Source organism: Limulus polyphemus, unplaced genomic scaffold (genome assembly GCF_000517525.1).
Source record: "Limulus polyphemus unplaced genomic scaffold, Limulus_polyphemus-2.1.2 Scaffold2335, whole genome shotgun sequence".
NCBI classification, from domain to species: Eukaryota; Metazoa; Arthropoda; class Merostomata; order Xiphosura; family Limulidae; genus Limulus; species Limulus polyphemus.
The window spans coordinates 56,019-68,323 of record NW_013667945.1 but is presented as its reverse complement, the minus strand read 5'-3'; the positions used below and the strand labels follow the sequence as shown (position 1 = coordinate 68,323).

At 31.3% G+C, this 12,305-nt stretch overlaps 1 protein-coding gene across 5 annotated transcripts in view; it reads right to left on the bottom strand.

The window, feature by feature from the left end:
* The window catches only part of LOC106466658 (zinc finger MYND domain-containing protein 11-like), a 14,622-nt gene extending 2,572 nt beyond the window's left edge, over window positions 1–12,050 (bottom strand). For 2 of the 5 annotated variants that reach the window (XM_022394717.1, XM_022394716.1), the window contains exons 1-8: window positions 11,968–12,050; window positions 10,195–10,378; window positions 8,504–8,640; window positions 7,998–8,116; window positions 3,920–4,196; window positions 3,109–3,279; window positions 1,364–1,549; window positions 120–704 (exon numbers count right to left, since the gene is read on the bottom strand). In XM_022394717.1, coding sequence (XP_022250425.1) covers window positions 561–704; window positions 1,364–1,549; window positions 3,109–3,279; window positions 3,920–4,196; window positions 7,998–8,116; window positions 8,504–8,640; window positions 10,195–10,378; window positions 11,968–12,027 — 1,278 coding nt within the window. In that variant the 5' untranslated portion in view covers window positions 12,028–12,050 and the 3' untranslated portion in view covers window positions 120–560. The other 3 variants (XM_022394719.1, XM_022394718.1, XR_002612266.1) reach the window with 3 other exon arrangements.
* Window positions 12,051–12,305: the final 255 nt, after the last annotated feature.

The window sequence follows — 12,305 nt, the reverse complement described above, 5'->3', positions numbered from 1 at the left end:
GTGATTCTAGTTTTGTTCATGTGAGGATCTCAAGGAACGATACCTACGTTACACTAGGTGCTGCTACTGTACACAAGTGATTCTAGTTTTGTTCATGTGAGGATCTCAAGGAACGATACCTACGTTACACTAGGTGCTGCTACTGTACACAAGTGATTCTAGTTTTGTTCATGTGAGGATGATCTCAAGGAATTCAATATTTTTTTGAATTTTGTAGCAGATGTGGGCCGTAGTGTTTCATTTTATAAACTACATTTTAGAACTGTTGAATAATTCAGAATCTTCCAATACATCCACTAACCATTTTTATGGGTAACTTATGCAGTCTTCAAATGCTGTACCTGCAGGTAGTTGTTTCATATTTTCTAATTCAGTGTCATCTCCAGAGAATACTCAGCTCCCAAACACAGGAAGAAGAGAGTTTATGCCTACCATAAGTGTTATAGTAACAACCAGACTCCTTAGCATTTATTTGACTGTCACTTACAGAACCAAAATCAACTGCTATCAAACTGGACGTTTCTCTAGTTGTTGTTGTTTTTTTTGTACACTTGAAATTCTCAACAGTCTGTCTTATGATCAGTGCTAGCATTTTTCTGACACGTCCATTTGTGCTCCTCCCAGTGTTTGTACTGACACTCGACACTACAATAGTAAGTATTCCAGCAGCACTGGTACTTTGCTTCTATCTGGCAGATGGTACACTAACATACACATAAAAAAAAAAAGAAGCATTTCATTGATCAGGATGAGTTTAGAAATTTGATGATACAAGTACATTTCCAAATTACATCTAATCTAGATGACCATTCCAGATCTATTCAAAATGTTTAAATAAATTTTCTAGAGGTATTTCAGTAATAAAAATACACACCAGGGTACGTGGTTCACAGGTTTTTTCTAGCCGTTTTGTAAGTGTTATACATAAAAGACAATCATTTCCTGTAATATATTAAACCCACTAAGATCTAACCTCTCCACCAAAAAAATAATAATAATTTACAGACAAACTATTTTTTATATTATAGTTCCCAAGTTTTGTCCCTTCTTTTTTTAACAAACATCATTTCTGTTGAACAGGTCAGTATAAAATTACTAACTACACTTGGAAAAAGTCGCACATCATATATAAATAAACCAGTATGCAAGTGCTCTTTTCATTCCATCATGTTCTAATTTGATACCTAACACTTCAAAAAAAAAAAACGTTTTTCAATATGGACATTGAATTAATACTATCTGAGTTTTGAAAATGAGAACAAAATTCTGTTAATTGTACAGCCTGTTCCAAATTAGTTCAGACGTAATATTATCCATACAAGATAGTGGACATAACAATGAAACTGTAAGCTATCAAACTTACCCACTGCTTTCTTTTAACATCCAAAAGTTCTTGCTGATGGAAGTCTAGAAGATTCTGTAATTCTTGCTGATGCTGATAAAGCAGTTGGTGCTCCAGCTGGAATCGGGAATGCTCTACTTCCTGGTGAAATTGATCCAAAGCTGTTGCGATGATATTCTTTTTCTCTTCTTCAAAATCTTTTGTCATCTTAAAAACAAACAAACATAATGTTTAGATAAAATTAGCCAAAGGTTGGGATTATTTTAAGTTATTAAATTTACACCAGCCCTAGAAAACTATTTAAACAATGAAAAGATAAAAAAAACATCTAAGTAATCAATTTTACACTGCAGTCACTTCACCCGTTACCCCTGAACTCCTGCTGAATTTTAGTATAAATGGAATGGGTGAGATTTTTTAGGTTCACTGGTTTGAAAAAGTATTGGAGATTTACTGGTATACATATAACATTAATAATGAAATTGGTTATTATAGTTGGAAGTACAAACAGTCACAATGGTATTATTGAATGAACACACTATCCTGTAAAACTGGTTCTCAAAACACTGGGCAAGAACAGGCACTGGTGGGGTCACAGGTTTGACAGACAAAATAATCGTAAGGAGCAAACAAAGCTGAGTTGGGATGGTTGAAATAGATTGGGTCATACAGATTTGGGACATTTGAGGAGTCAACAGTGAAAAAAGTTTGTAAACCCTTTCTTTAAAAATAACAATAATTCAATATATTAAATAATTGCTCTGAGCATTAACAGAATTTTTTTAATCTATTTATAGCTTAGTCAGAAAGCCAGATAAATTACTTTGTGGACATTATATTCTAATGATGAATATTTTTTTTTGTGATCTAAAATGCATAAATGAAAGCTACATGAATTTATTTTTTGACAGCCAATTTAGTGTGCAAAATGTGAGGCCTAGGTGGTCATATACACACTGGATGTGCTGTTTACAAGGAACAGCTAACAGACTTCATGTCTTATTATTATTGACACAAGGATTACTGCTCCAGCTGGTACAAAGTCCAGTGAGAAAAGGTTAACACTTGAAGATAATTGATGATCTAGCAACAAATGATGCATGTAAAAAAGGTGTTATACATTTTTTCATTTCACTGTACAGTTAGTGTTAAGGTAGAGAAAATGTAAAGTTTTACTAGAAAAAAACAAACATTTACGATGAAATATGAAACATTAAGGTGAAAATAAGTATTGTTATTGTTTACAGTGAAAATCACCTTTCACTCAGACTGACTTAGTATAAAGGCTTCAGTTAAAATAATTTATAAAAAAAATCTGAATTTATTTGTGTATAACAAACTTGTAATGACTACTAAAAGCTTGCTAATTTTCATGAATATAAATTTGGTATACTTAAAGTGTTGTATAGTTTCATGATGACAGGGCCCTAAAACAGATGATAATACAAAGGGCTGGTGATATCTGCCTGCTCCTATTTTTTGGGGTATTGGTACCGAATTTACATTCAAGCATGACAATGTTGACTGCCTGAGAAGTTGGAGGCGACCAACTGAAACAAGAAACTGAGAAACCAAAGTGGAGCCACACACAGTGCGAAAATGTTTTAATTTTATATTCAAATTTAATTTATTGTTATTTTTGTTGTTCAGATTGGACAAATAGATTTCATATGGAAAGAGGAAGTCCTGTATGTTACATTATCGAAAAACGTTTTTATATTCTTAGAGTAATACTCGGATTCCATTGTTAATAATGAATTTTTTACCTTATCAGCAAGTGCTTTCAGTGCCCTCTTTTCTTTAACTTTGTACTCTTCTTCTATGCGCCTCTGAAATTCTTTAAGTATTTCATTGTATTTAACACTGCAATCACAATGTCCCTTTGTCACCTGTCTCTCCTTATTGTTTCTGGAAGATGAGGAGGAGCACTGAGGAAGCTAAGTGTGATGACAACAAAATAAAAAAATCATCATACAAACAGGCAGTTGAGGCACAAGAAACACCATGAACATCAATTACTTTCAAACACACCTCTGAGTGATAAACTAAGTTTTAACTATGAATGGTTAAGGGAGAAATACTGAATATATAATGTAAAAGAAGAAATTCCAATCTGTTTGATATTTTTAGTTTTACGAGATCCATTGGTTTAATTCCCACATTTCAAACAAGACATGAAATGTGACACATAGTACATGACTTGCACGGTAGTCCCAACTTCAGCAGTGGCTAGTTTGTTTTGGAACAGTGAAAGAGATTACAATATGCAAAATTTTACTTCATAACATATCTACGTTTAAAACTTATAAATAAACATTTGTTTCATATATCTGTACATAACCGATTGGACGGATTTATCTGTCACTCTTATAATACACCTATGACTCAAAGTGTGTAGCATGATTTTTCATGGTAATAATCTAGCACACTAGACTATATCCATCCCTAACTTATAAGTTACTATTGTTTGTAAACTTAGAAAGATTTAGACGAACATTCTTTCATAAAAATCTAGAGAGGAATTTAAAAGCAGTGTGTAATCCTCCTATGTACTGATCATTAACTCTGCTACAGTACCTGATGCACTACTGGAGAAGGTAATTTCTGTGGTACGAGCAACTCTTCTTCGATCGTAGGTTTAAGCTCCATAACGTTCTCAGTGCTCAATTTGGTTCTAATGTCCAGTTTTGAAACTGACGGAGATGAGCATTTACTCTTTCTCTTTTTCAAATGTAAAAGTCTCTGATGATAGTAAAGTTCTTTCAGAGCTTTCTTGAAAGTAGAAGTCTTTTTTATTCTCAGCTGATACAAACTTGTAGCGATTGGCTTTACGCAAGCTTCACTCACAACTGCCCTATAAAAAATACAAATTCTGATTGAGACATACTTAACTGTGGAGCTTTCTTAATAATTATGAATTCAACGATTCTTAACCCATTCTCCATATAGGATACTGTCTGCATCCAGTAGTAAAATGCATGTGTGCTGTATATGGCTTACAAAATGTCTGCGTGCATTTAGAGCAGCGCAGTCAATGGGTTAATTGGCATCAACAACAACAACAAAAAAAAAACTGTTAAGATCATTAAAATGATCATCTATAACAGTGGTTCACAAATTTCATAGACAATACCCCCATCCCCTTGTCTCTGGTACATTATACCCCCACCAATACATATACCTAAAAGTAAAATCCAATATGCCACTATCACTAAATATTAAAAATTGCAAAGCACTGTAAGTTCAAACACACATGCATGTAAACATACAATAATGTGAACTGTCTGCAGCCTAGTTCAAAATCACATAAATTAGGTAGTAATAATTTAATAACTCATTTGTTCACAACCTTGTTTGACCATACAAATCTAGTTTTTCAATTACATAAAAAATAATAATAAAAGGTTACGTTCAAGGAAGAACTTGAAATTTAAATCTACATCAATTCTACAAACACACTGAATTGTCCAGTATTACCTTAAGATGATAAAATATCTAATACACTATTTTACAAAACGAGTAAGTTCTAGGTTTTTACTACACCTTGAAGAATGGACATATGCAGTCTTTTTACAATTTTAAAAATGTAGTAATTTTTTTCTCTCCACAATCCCATAAACAGATATGAGAGAGAGAGAGAGAAAAAAATCACTGGTTGACCACAGCATGAAACAAATAGTAAAAATAACAGTTTTCATAAAATTACCTACGTGTTAAATGCTTCTAAAATCATTTAAAAAATAAATAAATAAAACAATGCATGCAGTTTCACTGTGTTTACAATCACTGGCATAATAGAGTAATAACTTTACCATAAGAAATTGTGATATTTGTTCTTCCTCGTCTAATTTATTTGCCATCCCAACGAGAAGTACTCATCATAATTTAGATATTACTCAGACAAAACAATTTTTATAGCCTTCAATCTTATTTTTCTACATAAACTGGAAAATCAGACCCAACTGCTACGCCCACATGTTAAGTTACCAATAGTTCTCTTTGATGTTTTATACTATATTATTTATAAGAATTAGAAAGTCAAAGTTTTAATCTGTCAAATGACATATTATATTATGGTGTTTTCTGTACAGGGCATTGTCTATTTCATCATTCAGTTTCAAATCTATTTTCATGGGAATCACATCAATAAGTTTAGCTGAATTTTTAAAGACTCTTATCACATAGAAAACCAGAAAAATTATGGTAGTTATAAGACATTGTTTGTTTTTTTGCATGTTATCATTCTGTGTTCTTTGGTGCATTACTTAATTAAATAAAAACTTATTTAATGCAGTAGTACCATTAGTATAAAAAAGTAGGTTTAAGTTTCATCAACAGTTGACACATAAAAAAGAAGACGACGACAGTACAGATAAGTTCTACATTTCTTGCTCGTGCATTACATAATTCAACATGGTAATGTAAAATACATGTTCTTTGAGTGATTAACAACTGGTGTGGTGAGAGTATTTGTTAGACATGGTTCAAAGGGCAATAAAACAATAAAATTTAAGTAGAAACAGATATATATGGTTACAAGTTTTAATCTATTTAGAATAAACAATTGTAGTTTCCTGTTACAATCTGCAATCATTCTAGAACGAAAAAAGGATAATTTAGATTTATTTATGGAGGTTACGAGGTCGGTCAAATTGACCAGATGTGTATAGAGTTAGAATAGAGGAAATAACACAAAATATAGTTTTACTGAAAACAAAATAAAAAACGTTTGATATTTATTTTGGGATTTTAGAGATTAAGCAAATGAAAGTTGACACTTTTCAGATGAAGAAAATTATTCTTAATCTTAACATGAAAATCACTTTGCACTCAGGGCAGCCAACACTTTGACTCCATATATTCATGAAGAAAGTTTTAGCAAAAATACTTAATTACAATTCCGATTTTTTCTGTACAAAACACTTGTAATGTTTACTGAAAGCTTGTGAAATTTTGTGAAGATACAAAATCATATTAAAAGTTATAGTATGGAAACTACAATGGTCACTTTGGGGTCACGAACTTCATCGATTCAGCTAAACTCTTAGCAAGAGAGTTAAGCCTACTTCATCTTGTTTCACAAAAACTCTCATACTTCAACATCATAATTCAAATGAAGTATAAAATGATGTAACAAGCTTTTTCTGAAAGGTTTAAAATTAACAGGTCTGTAATTGCAGTAGTTGTTAAAAAACAACTTTTTCTTGTAGCAACAAATCACCAAACTAAACTTTCATCCCTTGGTCTGGGTTTCTATTAAAATAAACCTGGAAGTCTTATAGTTTCATACAGCTACAGAGAACAGAAAAATATATTTCATTAGCTCACTAGCCTATAACTTCTCGAAGCTGAGATATAAACAATTACATGACAACTGAAGTGGAGAACCAGTGATTGACTAAAAATTGATATACTACACTTGTATTCAAACTAATTACAGGGCAAGTTAGCATTATTTTGTTCAAAACTATTACGAGTTTCTTTGCAGTGGGCTACGAGTGCTGTTTTATGATCAGAAAAAAAATTCATGAAATTCACAAACATTAACGATTTTGTTTGGAGAATGTTGAAATTAACCCAAAATCAAAATTTTGAGATTTAAACTTGTTATGTATTAAGTTAAATAAATACAATTTTTTGATAACCCTGCTTTTTTTTAATGCATGAAAAAACAACTTAGTTTTTTAATTCAATGTCAAAATTTTGCACTTGAGCCAGACAGCATTCACCAGGTCATGAAATAGTTAAACAATAATGTATTATGTTCACGAGTTATTTAAAGGGAATAACACGTTGCCCAACAGGAAAAAGACTGTATTTGTATGTTTTGTCTGAAAAATCTTACAACAATCAAATAAATGATTAATAAAAATATTGATTACTAGTCAATTAGTTGTTGAAAATATCTGATCAGTTGGGAAAATATATATATATATATATATATATATATAATTGGTTTGTCTGTATCAATCTCTAACTCATTCCTGACAACAGGTAAAGTAAATGTTTAGTCTCGGTGTATTAACATTTTCTGTCCTTGTATATATCTATAGACATGGTCTGGTTGTATTTTCCCAGAGTTTTTTCATGAGTATTTCTAAAATAGTAGTTTTAATTATATCTAATAAACTTTTCAATCAATAGTTCTCATCTAGAGAAGAAGAAAAAAAAAATGGAAAAACAAATAAGTTTATAGAAGGAAGCTTCCCCACCCCTTCACAAATGAAAGAAAATCCCTGCTCTATGGCAATAATGAAAACTGTCCCCCAAACAAAATATATAAAAAAAGATGCAAGATCAATTCTTAAAAACTTAAATGAAAAAAAAAAAAAACGTATATTACTGGATTTTATGAAATACATTGTTATTTAATACTAGATACAAATTAATAAAAAGAGCAAAAAATTCTGAAGGCTAAGCATACCTAGTTTTCCCCATGCTTTCCACTAACCAGTTAACTCATTGAACGAGACACGCTATATTCACTGCAGCCCTAAATGCCTAAGATAGCAAGTTTAATCACAGTAGAGCTCATACTTGTTTCTATAAACTGAACTCTTATTACGGGCTTACAGGCTGTTAAAGTTTTAATTAGTTTATGTTGCAAACAAAAAACAAACACACACATGCATCTGTATCTGAAAAATATATTTACCTTTGATGGAGGCCACCAAAGAATCTGACGTCATAATAGTTATCATGCTTCTGAATAACTTTGGCAGGCCAAAATGCAAATTTCTTTTGCTTGGCCCAAACTAGCTCATGAGGAGGGTCCTATTTGATAATAAAATAATAATAATAATTCATTAACATGTGTCCTAAGGTATCATTAACATTATGTATCTACTACAACAACTCCTTTTTTTTAGATCACAGACTCATTAAAATAAAATAATTTGTACTTTTGTTAGGTCTCACAGATATTGAACAATGTTTAAATACCCATTAAATAAAAATACTGTTTTCAATAGAAAAAAAAGATTTCCCAATACAATTGTAAGTATTTTTTGGGCATGGTATTCATCCCAGTTAAGGAATCACGACTAGAAAAACTGACTTTACATCATGCACTTCTAACTAAACGTCTTATGTTTTATTGAAACATGTACACAATCAACAACTGTTAAATTTATTTAGAAATCTAACATGTGATCAACTTACACAAGGCTCACAAAACCAGAACTTATGCTGTTTTTCATTGGAGATTTTGTAACAACGATGACACTGTCTGATCTCTTTCATGTCATAAGCACAGTCTTCCAGTATCTGCCGAGCCAGTGAAGCTAAAGAACTCTCCCCTGAGACAATAACATTTAAAAACAAGCTTATTAACTTTAGAAATATGCTTCATAATTAATTATTTTCAGTTACATTAAATACTTGACTAATGACTAGAACTAGATTCGTGGTTTTATATTCATAACGGGTGTCTAAACTAGATTCGTGGTTTTATATTCACACCGGGTGTCTAAACTAGATTCGTGGTTTTATATTCACACCGGATGTCTAAACTAGATTCGTGGTTTTATATTCACACCGGGTGTCTAAACTAGATTCGTGGTTTTATATTCACACCGGGTGTCTAAACTAGATTCGTGGTTTTATATTCACACCGGGTGTCTAAACTAGATTCGTGGTTTTATATTCAAAGTTTAGACACCCGTTAGATTCATGGTTTCAAATTCATAATGGGTGTCTATTAATGACTGAATTGGGTTTCCAGTCAATTTTTCAGAACAGTAAAAACAATCTTTTAAAGAAATCCTCCAATTGTTCAATTTTACATTATAAGTTACTCCAATTATATTACATTTGTATTGACTTTTCCCATATGCCAATACACTTGACTTGTCTCTCACCATGTGCCAATATATTATTGGATGACAAGTATATGCAGGTAGTAAGTGCATGGTTGCTTGTGATCAGTTATATAAACAAGTGCCTGTTTAAACAGTATACTAGTCAGAGTGGAGGATAAGGTGAACTAGGATGGTAAATTCAATTTGTCTTTCTTTAAATAGTCATATAAATTGACCTAACCATTTTGGAAATATAATTCTACAAATGTATATGTATCATACAAACCTGTATACTTTTTTAACCATTTTCAACCTAGTACTTCACTTTGTAATCACCACTTATTTAAAAAAGTTAATCTTGATATCAAGTGTCTTCGATGTTATCACAAGAAAAATATATAACATAAGTTTTTGTTTATACTATAAACTATATATCTTAACCTTAGTACTTGCAGAATATAAACAACCACATGATTGTAAAATGTTGTCATTATCTAGCTAATCAATCATTGAGCACAGAAACTTTTCCAAAGAACTTAAGTATTAAAGATTTACTTTCTTTACTTAACTAAAAAAAAACTGCATTATGGAGTAGTGTTTTGTTGTAAAAGATCAAGTCACATCAGCTTAAAACAACCAGTTCTGTTAAATTACCTTTATTAATAACTAACAATGGAATAATTTAGCATCATCCATACTATTATTTAGAAATGCCTCACTAGGTCTGTCATACTACACTTTAACAATAACCAATGAAATAATTTAGCATCATCCATATAAGTATTTAGAAATGCCTCACTAGGTCTGTTATACTACCCTTTAACAATAACCAATGAAATAATTTAGCATCATCCATATAAGTATTTAGAAATGCCTCACTAGGTCTGTCATACTACACTTTAACAATAACCAATGAAATAATTTAGCATCATATTATACAAACATGTTCTTACCTCCATACATCACTATAATATTGTGTTTTTAAATCCTCTTCTGATTGCTTCATATATATATATATATATATATGTATGTATTATACAAACATGTTCTTACCTCCATACATCACTATAACATTGTGTACAACAGAGAGTACGTCACAATAAAACTCTGCAAGATTTTTGTACAGTTTCATAGTTATCTTCTCTTCCATCGTGTTCAGGTCAATTTTCTGATAAACAAGAGATCTGTAGATCCAGGAATCGTCAGGAGAACATGGTAAGCTGTGTATTTCTCTAGCCTAAATGAATTAGAAGTATAAAGGCTCATTATGCCTATTAGTAGGAAATTACAATATTTTTCAGACTTGAACAAGTGGCATCATGATAACAGTAACTAATTTTTGATATAAAGGGCAAAGTTCTACACTGTGATGAGCTCTCCAAATCCCATAAATAACAACATGAATTTTATAAGTCATGTTTATGTTCCAATAACTATCTTATTATTTTTTATTTTCAGAATAATTGCTTTGGATTCTATAAATCTTGCAAGATTGTGTGGGTGTAATCCTGCTGTCACATCAACATCAAGTAAAATTGGTAGATTTATATATTTTACTTTAAAAACTTTTCGGAATGTATCCTCATGAGTCTTATATAAGAATTATCTGCAGTTTGAACTTCTTTTATTGTCAGCCTTGAAATCTAAAGGTGACTTCTGAACTTCTGTGGTTTTTGCTTTTTGGTTGCATTAGAGTAACTTCTGCTTAAATGTTCAAACCACAAAAACATACAAACTCTTCAAAACTAAACTTACAGACAATTTCAGTGATCAGGTGAAAATAATCAGTACCAGTCAACTGATTATAGTGTAGCATCCTGGAAAGGCAGAAACTAGAAATATTAGGCTTACCCACATGTAATTGCAGAAAATGCCTGCTGTCATAAAACATGATACATGTAACAAATGACAAAGAACAGTTTGGAATGACTCCCACCTTCTACAAAGACGTTTTGTACAAACATATCATAATTCTGTGTAATTACTATTTTGTTACGAACAAGTTCTCTCATTCTGTTGGTGAGGATTTGTACCTTTAATATACGTACTGAGTCAAAGATGGAAGCTAGGTTAAAATTTTTGACCACCTTATTGAAAAGAATGCAGACTCGTGTTTCCTATTCTAAGCTCATAAATAGCAGATTTTTAACTTTTAAAATCCACATTTTTTTCATGTTATATATAAAAGATGTATAAACATAAAAGTACGAGATATTTATGCAATATCACTCCCTAAGAGTGACACTGAATGGAGAAGCCTTTGTAACTAAATAAACTGATCACTACATAGAATATGTCACTGGCATTCCAGCATCATAACATGTTTCTATTTCCAAAATATTAAACAATTCATTTTAGCTTATGCAAAATTGATCTAGCTATTAATTCACCATTTTATTAGGTACTAGTTAGGTAGAAAAAAGATTCAATATGGTATTTCCTTCATTCGTTTAATATTATTATGCTCATACTTTATGCACCTTTTCCTCTGTTGGTCAGTTGAGCTATCTCTTACATTTGTTTTATGCACGATGCTCACTCATACCCTATTACTTAATTTTCACAAAATTAAGATTTTTTTTTCTTTCTGGTTCTTTTTTTTTTACTAATCTTTTGAGTCATTGTTATATTGTTAAGTCAAGAGTTACACAGTCTTTACTGCGTGGTAATAGGCATCTACTCAAACTGTCGCACCAAAATAAAACTTAAATTGTTTTCATTAGACGTATCACCTTATTTTTTATCATCTTTTATCCAAGGTTTTCTTCATACATCTTATTAATGTTTGTTCTCTTTCACAGGGTTAACACTCACCTACCCACATACCTTCTCCTTGAGGCTACGACAAGCGTAACTCAGTATCACATTAAGGTACTTCTTCTTCATCTTCGGAAACGTCTTAGAATTCATCATCTGAAACAATTATGTGCCCAAATCATCATCTGATAACACGGATAATTTTGAAATTAATTGCAGTACACTCTGTATCTCATAAACGGACAACATTAACACAAGTATCTACAAACTATAGTAAATAAATCAATGTATATCATAAACGGCCAACATTAACACAAGTATCTACAAACTAGAGTAAATAAATCAATTTATATCATAAACGGCCAACATTAACACAAGTATCTACAAACTAGAGTAAATAAATCAAT